Raw genomic sequence first — 13,137 nt, 5'->3', positions numbered from 1 at the left:
AGACAAAAAACAACACTATTATTCATGTGGAGCAGTGTATCTACACCTGATGATTTTAGTCCAGTATTTGGTCTCTTTTCGCTTTGTCTCTGGTCTTTACTGACTTTCTGAATTTTTCTGAGTATGACTCAAGTTGAAATATAGATATAACATATAAATATAGAATTTATACTGTATGTGTCACATCCACATAACTTCCCATTACGTCTCTGACATACTTCAACAATCATGCCACTTAAAGTAAGCTAATTTGATTGACTACCAGTAACAAAGACTGAAAGGTACACTTTTACCCAGAAAGGTTTCTTCCACAGAGATCAGTAAATCATCCTTGCGATGTTTAGTTGGTCCACACAAGTGGGACTTCTCTAGCTGATAAGGGTAACTCCACACATGGTGCAAAAGTATCTAATTATCAAAGGCATTCTGGTAAAATTCTTTAAATTAGGTGATGATTGTCAGATAATACAAGTAAAAAATGCTTAACCCTTATAACCCTAATGATCAGGTACTACTTAAAAACGATTTTTTTTCCATCAACTCAGAAATATATAGCTGAAATAGCTTTTTTGGATTTTAAAGTTAACACAATTCATCAGCCTTTTATTGCTTGGTCTTACAGTGTACAATGCCTGAAGGGCTCTCCCAAGTATATTGGCTGTCTACCTTTTTTATCTACTTAGAATCTACTTTACTTTAACTAGCTGCTGATCTCTCCTCACATAGGCTCTTTCGTGAGTATTGCCTAATTTTTTCAAATAACAAATATAAAATGAGCAACTTCCTCTGGCTCTCTCTTCTGTCAATATTTTGAATGCGCAGTCCCCCATGTTAAAAAAGGACTTTTGTATTAATGTAATTGCACAGCTACAGTGGACAAAGGTTCACCATCATTTTTGTGGTGAATGTTTCAGCTAGGAGTGGGTGAAAATATTGATTAATCGATGGATCGCAATATGTCCCCCTTCAATTCAATATCGATCCAGCAAATCCTCTGAATCGATTCACTTCCTGGCCAGTGGGGGTCACTGTGCATGTGATTCGCATTGTATGGACGGAGGCCGCGCTCGACCAAACAACAACCAACCATAACCATGTTATGTGAGGTTTATCACAGTTTCCAAGAGGAAAGAAATATTATTAAAGTTTACATGCTCTTTACTTTTTCATTGTTTATACAGAACTGGCATATTTTTTACTTTTGTACTCCTTATTCACAATTAAGTTATTATTGTGCAAATTTTTGTTTTCAGATGTTTTATTGCTAAAAAATGCGAGGTGGCCTACCATATATGTTCACATGGGCATGAAAATAATTATTAAACAGGTCAACAGGTCATTTGTGTATTTCTACTTCTTACTGAATCAACATCAAGGCATTTAAATCAATATCAAATCGATATTGAATTGAATTGCAACCTAAAGAATGGAAATCAAATTGAATCGTGAGGTTCTTAGCAATACCCAGCCCTAGTTTGAGCTGAAATGTATTTTAGCTGATACAGTAGATAAACTTGGCACAGAAAGTAAGGAGGTTTGTACTTGATTGATTATTTCTTTGTTGTAACATTATTTCTTGGCAATAAATCTTATACTGTTGGAAAACCTGTATTTTCTACCTTTTAAATCGTGTAAAGAAAATGCATTTGCGGGATGAGCAGCAGAGCTGAGTATGTGGGTAAAACCCATGAAAAACTCACCAAATCTTCTCAGCCAATGCTAAATAGCTTATTTTGCTGTTGACTCTTGCCTTGTGTTTTAAGCCTCTGGTACCCCTGGGTTCTGACAATCAGGTGCCTGACTGGCACCTGTTCTATTCAGCAATGAGATTCTGCCAACAGCAGTTGGATTATAGGGTCAAAGTGTGGAAAAGATGTGGAGAATGCCATTCTGATTGCTGCACCAATAGAGTAACATCTTGTGATGGTGTGGAGCAGCATCTCCTTCACTGAAAATGAGGGTTGTCATCATTGGAGGCAATGGAGTGACTATTCCATATCTCCACAGCCTGGGACCAAACTGGAGTGGAGAGGATGGAATGGCCTGCCAGCAGGCCTGACCTCAACCCCACCATACTGGCTGATCTGCAACAAAAGCTGGTTGAAGAGTGAAGATGCCATCCCACAGCAGTGTGTGACCAGGCTGGTGACCAGCATGAGTGGTGGGTGCCAGGCTTTTGTGGCTACATATTTTCAGTTTTATTTAAATATGCTTAATTAAATGAAAAAAAAAACATCCAAGACAACATAAGAAAAAATACATTCACTCTGTTGTCAATGATGATAAGAACTGTATTTATTTTCATAACAACACTTTAATCTCATTCCCTAAAAAAAAAAAAGAACGAATCATACATAAATCTTCCAAGAGCACCTCAAAAACAAATGTTGGTCTACTGGTTAAGGTGTGACCTGCCTTAGAAGAAAATTAGCAGCACCCAAAGAAAAACAGATTTCTTACCAAACTTCCCTAAATGGGCCTTTCTGCCATTAAGAGTTGTTGTGGTGTGTGTTATGTCTACAGGCATGTGGGAAGGGAGGGTCTGTATCCTTCCTGTTGCTGAACCTCTAATAGGGCAGCACTCTGTGCCAAAGATAAGACCTCTTTCTGCAATTGCAGTGTGGAGTTTTATCAGAGTGCTACAAGAACACAGCAAATCTGATCTGCTGTTTGTGAACTCTGCCCTGCTGATGGATCTACTGCACAACAGCCAAGAAAGGAGGTGGGAGTGGCACAGTAGACCAAAGCAACAGTCCATCCAGTATTTCTGTCCTAAGGAAAGACAGCTAAGTTTTCCAGTTCAAAAAAAGTGATGCTCTGAGCATCTGTGTCTCACTTTAGTAAGTTTTAAATCTGCTTTTTAGTCCTTCCTCCAAACTTATATGTGCCTTACATCATGTTTCATACCTATGACAAGTACCTTTCTGCACACACATACCTGTATGTCACCTGTCCCTCCACCACTGGTCTCCCCGTTCTCTGTGAGATCTTCTACCAGCACGGAGGGGAACACACCCACTCGTCCATTGAGCTCCCCCTCCCAGAAGCCATCGTCTGTCTGGGTGTCGCGATTCAGAAGGCGTATCACCGCTCCCTCTGCAAAGGAGAGCTCTTCATCCGCCTGGCCCTCGTAATCATAAAGTGCACGGACATACATGGCTGCAGAGCGAAGGAGGACAAAGAGAGAAAGCATTAAGAGATGCACAGAGGGAATAATTACTCTCAGGGAAATGTAGTTCCTGTCGGCCTGGCCCTCATTGTCATAAAGAGAATGATGTACTGTACACTTCTGGAAAGAGGGAGATATGGAGAAGACAGAAAGACAGCTATAATATTAATTGGGTGGCAGAGTTTCCTAGCGTGCCTAGTCAGAGAGTTCAGGTGGAGCAGAAACATCATTACTAAAACAGGTAGAGAGAGTAGAAGAAGAAAATAAAGACTGGCAGGTTAGGAAGGGTGAATAAATATAAACTACTGTAAAGATGACAATATAATCCTCCAGTAGTGTTGCAGAAATTACGGACTGGGGAATTAATTTAGATTCTGCTCACGCTACAGACCAGACGCCTGTATTTTGCCCTGAAGTTTGCATAGCAGAAAACCCACCGTTACTTAACAACATCCATCTATGCAAAATAAACACTGAGCAACACCAGTGGAGCAGCAAAGAGAAAAATCTTTTAATCAGAGCAACATAATAATCTCATCAAAGAGGGAAAAAACTCATTAACATGGTACATCTCGAAAGAGCTCGTTTTAACTTAATTTTCTACTATGTGGTTTAATTATTTCAAAGAATAATTTACCACTCGCCTGGTTTGTGGCTAACTCACCGTTAGTGTCTCCATTGACGCAATTGGAGTGCAGCTCCGGCTCTGTGGAATTGGATGAGGTGTGCGATCGAGCATCAAGTGTGGCCAGAGACTGGAGCATGCTCAGCAGACTGTTGGAAGTTGGGAACTGCAGGTATTTCTCTGGGACATAGCCCACTTGACCGGTCTTGTTGCGAGCCTGGAGAAGCATGATAAACATGCATTTACACAAAACAGAATTATTTCAAAAAGGCACACATGACAGGAAAAACATAAAGGTAAAGGATCAAAGATGGAAATTATTACATAATTCTTCTGGTACTTTAACTTTATGGATTATTAGTACACAAACGTGTGTAGGGGTTTACATTCACCTTGACCCAGTCCTCCATATCTCCATCTTCAATGACCTCCAACATCTCCTTCTCATCAATAGTTAACTCGTCTGGCTGAGAGGCCTATGGATGAAGAGAAACACCAGAATAGTAAGGGAGCAGGAAAAGAGAGAAGAAAAGAGATGAAGGGCCTCCTAAAAAATATATCTATCTATTTATTTGAATATATAAATACATAAACCTAAGTATGTTGTATTTGTTTGGTCTGATTTGGTTCTTTCTGTGGCAAAACCTTCAAACAGTAAGACAAAAAATATCACAACAGATTTACTTTAATTGTCTCATTCATTTGATACGTGCTGGTAGCTGCAGAGGCTGTCTGTGTGTAAATGTTTATGCGTGTTAATACCTTGTATGAGTACAGGACTTTGCAGGTGAGTGGGTAGTTTCGAAGGGTCCCTGAAGGACTAGAACTGCTATCGTCAAAAACCTCCATGTTCTCTTCACACTCCTCGCCTTCCTCACGCTCCAAGTCCACTGTGCCCTAAAAAACACAAAAATAAAACCATAAAGCAACGAAATAGTCACCCACTTTTCATTTCTTAAGCACAAAAATTAAGTGAGTACTCAAGTACTTTAGATGAGGAAACAAACAAATGTCCAAAAGGAAAAATGTCCTACAGATATGTACATTAAGTATTAAAAATATACCTTATGTCTACCTTGAAGTTTCCCAACACCAGTACATTCTCATGTGGTCTTCTTTTTTTCATGCACAACTAGACAGCATGTAATATGTCTATGTCTCTGCCTGTGCTGATAATCTTGCAGTTCATGACGTCTACCTTTAGCCCTCTTGCTGTGCCCCTATACACAACCTCTCTTTCCACCGCAGTCTGTGCTTCTTATCCAACATCTTAATGTTCCCTCTTTAGCTAGTCATAATTCACTGCATAGAAAACCTTACCGTTTCTTACTACCTCAGTGTCTCTGTCCTGCTCAGTGTGGGTGCTACAGTCGTTGAAGACAGGTGTTAAAGGACTAGTGTTCATACGATCCAGCCCCTCCCTCAATTGTTTCATGAGTATTTCACTGGCTTATATGAAGGTCATGTGACCAAGCTGGTTGAGAGATCCATCACACAGAGCAAGCTGATCTGGCCATAACAATAGTGTGTGTGTGAGTGCCGTGCGTGTTTATCCATTCCTCGGTCATTGTGTTTAGTCATCAGATTTCTGTTGACACAGTAAACTCTACACCAGCGCAGAACAAAACAGCTGTGTGTGTTTAGTGTATGGGATTAAATAACAAGCCCATTTCTTACCCATAAGCATCTATTCACATGGGAAAAAAGAAAAATAACCTCCAGGTGTGGCCCAAAGGTGTTATAGAGAGTAAAACATTCTTATTAAAGCTCTGCTCTGTAGGCTGATACTAAAGATCCTGCAACGTCATTACGCACACAAGTCTATGTTCATGAATCTTATGAATATATAAAATAAATTATGTTTATGCTACAGTAATATGCTTGCAGAGATGATGACAAAAGCTAATGTTAAGCAGGGGTAGTTCTAGTATGTTCACATCTTGGTCTAGCGTAACAGCATGCTAACATTTCTTAATTGGTATAAAATACAGTCTGGAAATACATCTCAACAAGTTATGTGTCCAGTGATAACACTTCCTGACAATTAAAACAGAAATTCTGTAGACTACAACCACCAGTGGGTTAACATGCATTTGTCCACACACTACTGTTTTCACAAAAAGATAACCAGACTGATGTAGCATGGCAGCTAACTGCAGCTAACACTAGCGGACTGACATTAATGAATGATCCGCTCAGCAGCTCACTGAGCATTTAGTAACCTGTAACAAAATTGGATGTTTATAATGTTAACTCATAAGCTAATTAGAGAGAACGACCGGTCAGCAAACTCCCTTTTAATCCTTTTCAGCAGGCTAAAAACCTTGGAGATATATTTGATTCAGAGCTGAGTTTTGAGCCTCATATTCAGGATATCACAAAAAAACATTTTTTTAATTAAATAACACCTCTTTTCATCCCAATGCAGAGACAGCAATTCATGCTTTTGATTCCGGTAGATTTGATTACTGTGTTAGAGGGATGGGTGGGGTGGGGTTAATGTCATGGGACCTTTTTGTTTGTTTGTAAAGCACTTTGTGCTATATTGCTTTGCATGAAAAGGGCTATGTATCTAAATTTTGAGGGCTTGATTGAATTAGTTTCATATTAAACTGTCTTACAGTGAGACAGCTGTATGAAACTGAATGCACACAGATACGACAACATGACATCACTGACTACCTTCTTTTATTTAGGATGGGACAGTTTATCAATTTATTAGTTGGTTCAGCAGGAAAGGTTGTTGAACCTCATAGAATTTTAACTGGTAACCCCTAGTCTTCAGCCAAGTCCATAGAGATTTTAGAGCGAAGTCAGGGAACAGCAAATTTTCCTGACACCATCTAACATGAATATCTGTGAGAAATTTGGCAGTGGTCAACCCCAATGTGGCTTGGGCAGAGGGCTGTCAAAATGATTCTGGTCCTGCTCGACATTTCTGCCCCTTAAAGAAAGGTTGTTCTTGCCACTGTAACAAAGATAAATACTGCCAGTGCTAAGCTCATGGTGATAAATGCTGGTTTTTATTGTATAAAGCCTCATCAGAGTGGTCTAGCCCTGCTCTCTCTGTAAGATGTCCTGAGATAACTTCAGTTACGAATTGCACTATACAGACAAATATGGATTGATTAATTGGCATGTCAGTGTTGTTGTTTTTTCCTCATCCAGAAAGTAGTGTATATGCTATGCATATTACTGTTTTATGCTATTGTGCAACATTTTTGGGGTAAGTTTAAGTTACAAAACCTAAAATATAAAGGATTACAGTGTTGGTCTGTCAGCAGAAGGTGTATCTAGATTTTGTGTTCATTAATTCTCACTAGATTTTCACAGTTTCCTCATTCTACCCTTGCAGTGACAGAATAAAAGTTGTAAACACAGAGTGATAAGACGCAGCAACAGAGGTAAATAAATGTCTTTGATATAGCATACCATGAGTTTTGAGGTTTGCTTTACTACGTCTCTCTGAACGGCTTCACTTCATTGATTTAAAGGAACGCTTCACTGCTTCCGGGCCAATTCCATTTTACCCATGAAGTAAAATAACCAGCATGTATTTCAGTAATAACCCAATAAAATATCAGCAAGAATACATCTAGAGTGTACAGACTGTGCAGACCAACGGCCAATTTTATTGGTCCTGGAGGTAATAACTGTGAAAGTGATATTGTAATGAAGGCAGTGGCTGCCTGACGGACTCCAGGGTTCTTGGCTTACAGTATTTCAAAGTCGTTATAATAAAGTTGAGAGGATTGAAGAAAGGGTCGAGGGAGCTGCCTGCTCCCTGTTCTCATTGTGTTTCTGTCCTCGCCTCAACAGATTATTATTCACAACCTGTCCTTCTATTCTTTCCTTTTTCTGTCTCTGACCATCAGTTGCTTCTTCCCCTCCTGCTAATCAACAAACTGCTGCTAAAAAATCCCTCCCACAACTCCTCTTTTCACTCCCTTCACTTTATTTTATTATAAGTCTTCTTTCTTTTTGTTGTCAGCATCTTAAGGCTTCGCTGGAGTCCAAATAAAATCCAAGGTTGTTGAGCTGCCGTCCCAAGCCTGATTACTCAATGTGCATCCTGGTTTGTCTAGTTTCCTGCTTATTTATCTTATAAATAAGGCATGAGAATAATAAAATAAAACTGTCAAAAAATTCCCAGAAGGTACTCCAATCAAGACCAAAAATCTTCTGAAATTTCCAATTTCTTGCAGGTATTAAACATCTGGAGAATTAAATGAGTTGAATGTTGAAAGGAATGTTCTGGAATCAAATACAATTACATTTATTTATTTCATTCTGTTGCCTGGTTTTGCTGCATCCTGTGTACCTACTATATGTCCTCTAGAGTTTTTCACAATATGCTACAGTATATCACCTCTGCATCCAATTTTACTTCGCCATTATCACATTATCTACTCCTACTTAGCATCCCCTCCACATCACACCACCTCTTCATTTTCTAAGCTGAGTCTCTCTCAATCTTTTCACTCTCATCCTTCAATATTCTCTCTTCACTCCCTCATCCCTCTGCACAGTTCTTTCAACACCTTTTCTGTGTTTATCTCTCTCAAGATGTCTTTCCCCTCAGTCTCCTGACTTTATGTCTCACCCTTTCTTTCTGGTGTTAGCAAACACACACACACATTTAGACTGTTGTTTAGTCAATATAAAGCTCATGTGCATTGGATGTTGTGATAGCTAATTCTTTTATTCTTTGGCAGCTATTTCTCCTCATTTCCTGATTTCTTTTTTGTTAAGCTAAGTTAACCTTCCCCAAGCTCTATTTACATCAAGACTAGACAGTCATTTATCAATCCTCTCTACTAAATCAAGGAAGTAGGCACATTTCTCTCCAAAAATGTCAGACTACATATTTTGTTATACACTGGGTTGTACAGGAAAAAATATGTTTTACTACAAGGGATGGGAATCAAAGGTAACTTAAGTTATGATCTGATATGAGATATAATATAATATCAAAGATTGACCAGACCAATTAAAAAATAGAGTCCTTTGCTGACACCGATGTAGAAAATTACAATTTAGCCAATGGCTGACACCAATGCCAAAGGTTTTTGTTAGCTTTTCTATTACCTTTTCTGGAAACAAAAAAAAAAAAAACACTCCCACAATGCTAACACCCTCTCATATTTGACCATGAAAATAGATCAGTTTGTGAAATCAGTCACATCTTCTGCCCAGTGATTCATCACTTCATCACATCAGCCATTAGGTGTGCTAAGTAGGGATACAATAAATCAATGACATCGACAAAATTTGATGACATATTTTGACAATGGATTTAATTGTTGATGATGCATTGAATGCTTTTTTCAATGCTGAACATGTTCATTGTACTGTTTCCCACTGCACAGATTGCAATCTTTGCTCAGAGTTGCATGCAAATCAGCGACTGTGACGCAACACTGTAACATAACATATCATTACAGACATCGTTGTGTCCCAAAATATATAAACTCATGAGTATTCACGCTCATCGTTGCTAATATAAATGTAAAACTTCTGCTGCAGAGTCCTGACGAAAGTCAGAAGCAAAGGGGAGATCGGTCTACTGCAGCACCAAAGTTAACTTCAGGGTTAACACCACTGTTTTAAATTGTTAGCAGCTTGCAAGAAGAAGACACGGGAGCCCAGCTTGAGTCTTGAGAAGTTTGAACATTTATGTTGCTCTCACAGCTGAAGCTGAACATTTAACCAGCTCATCCTTTCAGCTATCGATCACTTTCCTCCTCTCTCCCTCCCTCGCATGTGTTTATGTATTACTCAGCCAAAAAATAGCTGAGATATTTTGGTTTCTATATATAGATGCTAGTGTAGTTCATCCAACAGGCCACTGGTAAATATACAATGCCTACAAAAAATTAATTCACCCCCTTGGATGTTTTGCCCTTTTATTGATTTTATAAATCAATTATGGTCAATATTTGGCTATTTTTACCAACAAATTTGAAAAAAACTTCTTTAATGTCAAAGTGAAAACAGATTTCAACAAAGTAATGTAAATTTACCAAAATTGTAGAAGGTAAAATGAGTGACTACATAAAAATTCACCCCCTTCAAGTCAGTATGTTTCTTTGGGTGTAACCACATCTGTGAGTTGCAAATCTGGACACTACAAATTTACTCAATTTTTCTTTGCAAAACTGCTCGAGCTCTGCTAGGTTGTATGGGTGTTGGGCCTTAACAGCCCCTTTCAAGTCCAGAGACAAATTCTCTATTGGACTGAGGTCTGGACTTTGACTCAGCCACTCCAGAACATTTGTTATCACTAAACCACTTCTGTGTAGCTTTCGCTGTATGCTTTGGGTCATTGTCTTGCTGGAAAATAAACTTCTCTCAAGCCATAGCTCTCTGGCAGACTAAATAAGATTATCCTCCAGGATTTTTCCCTTTCCCTTTACAAGCCTTCCAGGGCTGGCTGCTGAGAAGCACCCCCACAGTATGATGCTGCCATCATTGTGCCTCAGAGTGGGGATGGTGTGTTTGTGGAGATGTGCAGTGTGTGGAACTGTAGTTGAGTGTTTTCTTCAACATTGGCTTTCTCTTTGTTCTCTCCCATAAAACTTTGACTGGTGAAAACCCTGTGCTACAGTTGTTGTAGGCAGAGTTTCTCCCAAGCTTGAAACTTCTTCAGAGTAGCTAGAGTGGCCTCTCGCACTAGTCTTCTTGCACGGTCACTCAGTTTGTGAGCATGGCCTGATATCGGCAGATTTATACACATGTAATTGTGTAATGGTAGCCAGGAATACTGATTAACCAGTGACTGGACCTTCCAGGCACAGGTATCTTTATACTACAATCATGTCTTAAGATCTACCATTGTGAGTCATGAAGAAGTGAATTGGCAGGAAGTTTACAGGACTGTATTTTTTCTATTTAAACACCAATACTTGATACATCTGATTCAATAACTGTATTAGATGAGTCAGGACAATAATATATTGCAACACCAATAATGTGTGCCATTACTTTTTGACTATTCTGCGGTCTATCTCTACCCCACCCATGAGCACTGTTATTGATAAAATGGGCTATTAGGTTTTATGTCTGTTCTCATTTTACTCTTTGCCTTTAAAGTTAAGGGTCATGAAATAAAAAACAGAAATTTCATAGAGTATATCAGTATTCCAGCGGGAAAGTAGGGCATTTTAAAATGCTTTAACCGGCGCGACACATGATTAGGCAGCAGGGCTGAGGTCAATTATCTCTCAATTTACATCACTCAGAAAGTGATTTTTCAGGAGAAGTGTGTTCGAGCTGGGTGGTTTTCACTTCTAATGATATCATAAGAAGGAAAAGTCTGTGATTATGAGTCAGTGCCTATGAGTTTGAATTATATTCTTCAATCTAGAGCAGTGTTGTAAAGGGCAAGAAGAAAAGCAATTATGAAGACACATGAGTGCATTGTAAACACATGACTAAGACACTGTGAAACAATTCACTGGTCTGGTGGTTTTCATCTCAAGTAGTAAAAAAGACCACCATGCATGCAAAACTAATCAGTTACCACTGTTGGGCAGTGAAAAGGAACTGCTTTGCCTCTTATTTCAAGTTAAAGATTTGCTTTTCCAGCCAAGCCATAACTGTTGCAACGTTCTGCACGAATTTAGGCAATTATGTTTCAGTATAGTTGTAGTTTCATTACAGATTATGTAATTTATGTGGAATTTTTCCATCTTTACTCCAAAGTTTTCAACTTTCTTTTATGAATGTTCTGTTTTTGTTCCAACAGAACAAGATCATATGGCTTGGCAAGAAAGCAGCAAGCACGCACAGTGAGGGGATGTGTCTCACCGACAGTGAGGGATCGTGGGATGTGTAGCTGGCCCAACGTTCATTCTCCAACTCCTCCATCACCTATAGCATGCACAGAGAGAGTGGCTGGGGTTTATACACATGTTGCAAACAGACACAGTATCACAAATACAGCACAACACAAGCTGGAATTCATGCGTGAAATTAATCTAATGCACACACACTTACAGGGCAGCATGTTTGAATGCACTCACAAACATTTACCAATCACACAAAGGGTGAGGCTTACACACACACACAAAATACAGAGGCAGCATAGTTGCGCATCTTCTCCAACACTCAGCAGTGTTGAAACACACCTGGTTCATAGCACTCTTCAGCCACGTGTCCACAGCAACCCCCACCTGCCGCAGAAGGTCCAGGCGAGCCTCGGCTTTTAGTTTTATTGTCTTTGGGAAGAGAGAGAGGAGGTTACAAGGTTAAGATACACATATGTAATTCATTGTTACATAGATCAGCTTTCAAAGAGCTGTTGGATGAGTTTTAAACAGTCTTGATTAGGGACACTGAGGCAAACCCTTGCCTGACAGAGTCACTATTGCAGAGAATGTAGTTTGAATTTAAATTGGAGCTGAAAGCACAAAAATGTCTCTTGTGGATTAGGGATACCAGAAAGCCCTTTACTCCAAAAAGATGAAAGCAGGTATTAACCAGCCTTACTACTAAGGTAACAGTGGTTGCATTAATTTGGTCTTGAGGCTGCAAAAGTTTCAGACTTGGTACTTTAGATTAAGGAAGAACTGACAAATTCTTCTCCAGTGATGGCCTCTTATATAAGATTTAATGGAGGGTATAAACATTTTTTATGTGTGATTCTGAACAAAACAAACTAAAGGATCGTATAAAATGTTAGCTAACAGCAAATATCACCATAAACAGTAAAACTGGGACTGTATGAGTAAGTATGAGAAAATATGCAATATTGGATTGAGTTGTTCATTACCGCAAAAAAAACAATGAGGTGAACTTTAGATACTCATGTTTAAGGGTATATATTAGCTTTTTCTCTAGGTTGCTAAGTCTACTTCCTATTCCTTATGTTGAACACACTGCCTGTGTTTGCAAAGTGTACTTCCTAAATACAAAACATTTGCATTTGCTGTGATAAACTCAGACTACTGAGATGTGTTTACTACTTATATTATAACAGTGAAATGGTGGTTTGATGTACAGTCCTTGTAAGCAACCTAATGGGAAACTTCTCTGTTACCTGAGAGGTTTTTGAAGTAAAGAAGGTAAAAAAAAAAAAAAAACTTTAGTCATCACACAGCTCCTTCAGTGCACATCCTGTTGATTTACACTGTCAGATGCACATTATATCCAACTTTAAATGTAAGTTTTAAAAAAAAAGCTGTTTCAATGATCACTTTTTGGCCTTTCAGCTGTTTTACAGCACAGCCCCTTTAGTCCAGATTCGTGGTTGATGCGTAATCTGCCTGACTGAATATTTGGGCTGATTTTCAGCCTCTGGTCTATTATCTGTATTAGCATTTTATTGAACGATTGACAATAA

The 13,137-nt window shown here is 38.9% G+C and overlaps 1 protein-coding gene across 2 annotated transcripts in view; it reads right to left on the bottom strand.

Moving 5' to 3' along the window:
- Positions 1–13,137, bottom strand: part of LOC121521537 (F-BAR and double SH3 domains protein 2-like) — a 106,789-nt gene that overhangs the window by 8,071 nt on the left and 85,581 nt on the right. Inside the window, exons 13-18 of one of the 2 annotated variants that reach the window (XM_041805616.1) lie at positions 11,924–12,013; positions 11,604–11,666; positions 4,557–4,691; positions 4,187–4,270; positions 3,834–4,011; positions 2,939–3,159 (exon numbers count right to left, since the gene is read on the bottom strand). In XM_041805616.1, coding sequence (XP_041661550.1) covers positions 2,939–3,159; positions 3,834–4,011; positions 4,187–4,270; positions 4,557–4,691; positions 11,604–11,666; positions 11,924–12,013 — 771 coding nt within the window. The remainder of the gene's footprint in view (positions 1–2,938; positions 3,160–3,833; positions 4,012–4,186; positions 4,271–4,556; positions 4,692–11,603; positions 11,667–11,923; positions 12,014–13,137) is intronic. The other variant, XM_041805623.1, reaches the window with a different exon arrangement.

Source organism: Cheilinus undulatus, linkage group 2, assembly GCF_018320785.1.
Source record: "Cheilinus undulatus linkage group 2, ASM1832078v1, whole genome shotgun sequence".
NCBI lineage: Eukaryota > Metazoa > Chordata > Actinopteri > Labriformes > Labridae > Cheilinus > Cheilinus undulatus.
This window is presented reverse-complemented; position numbering and strand designations above follow the sequence as displayed.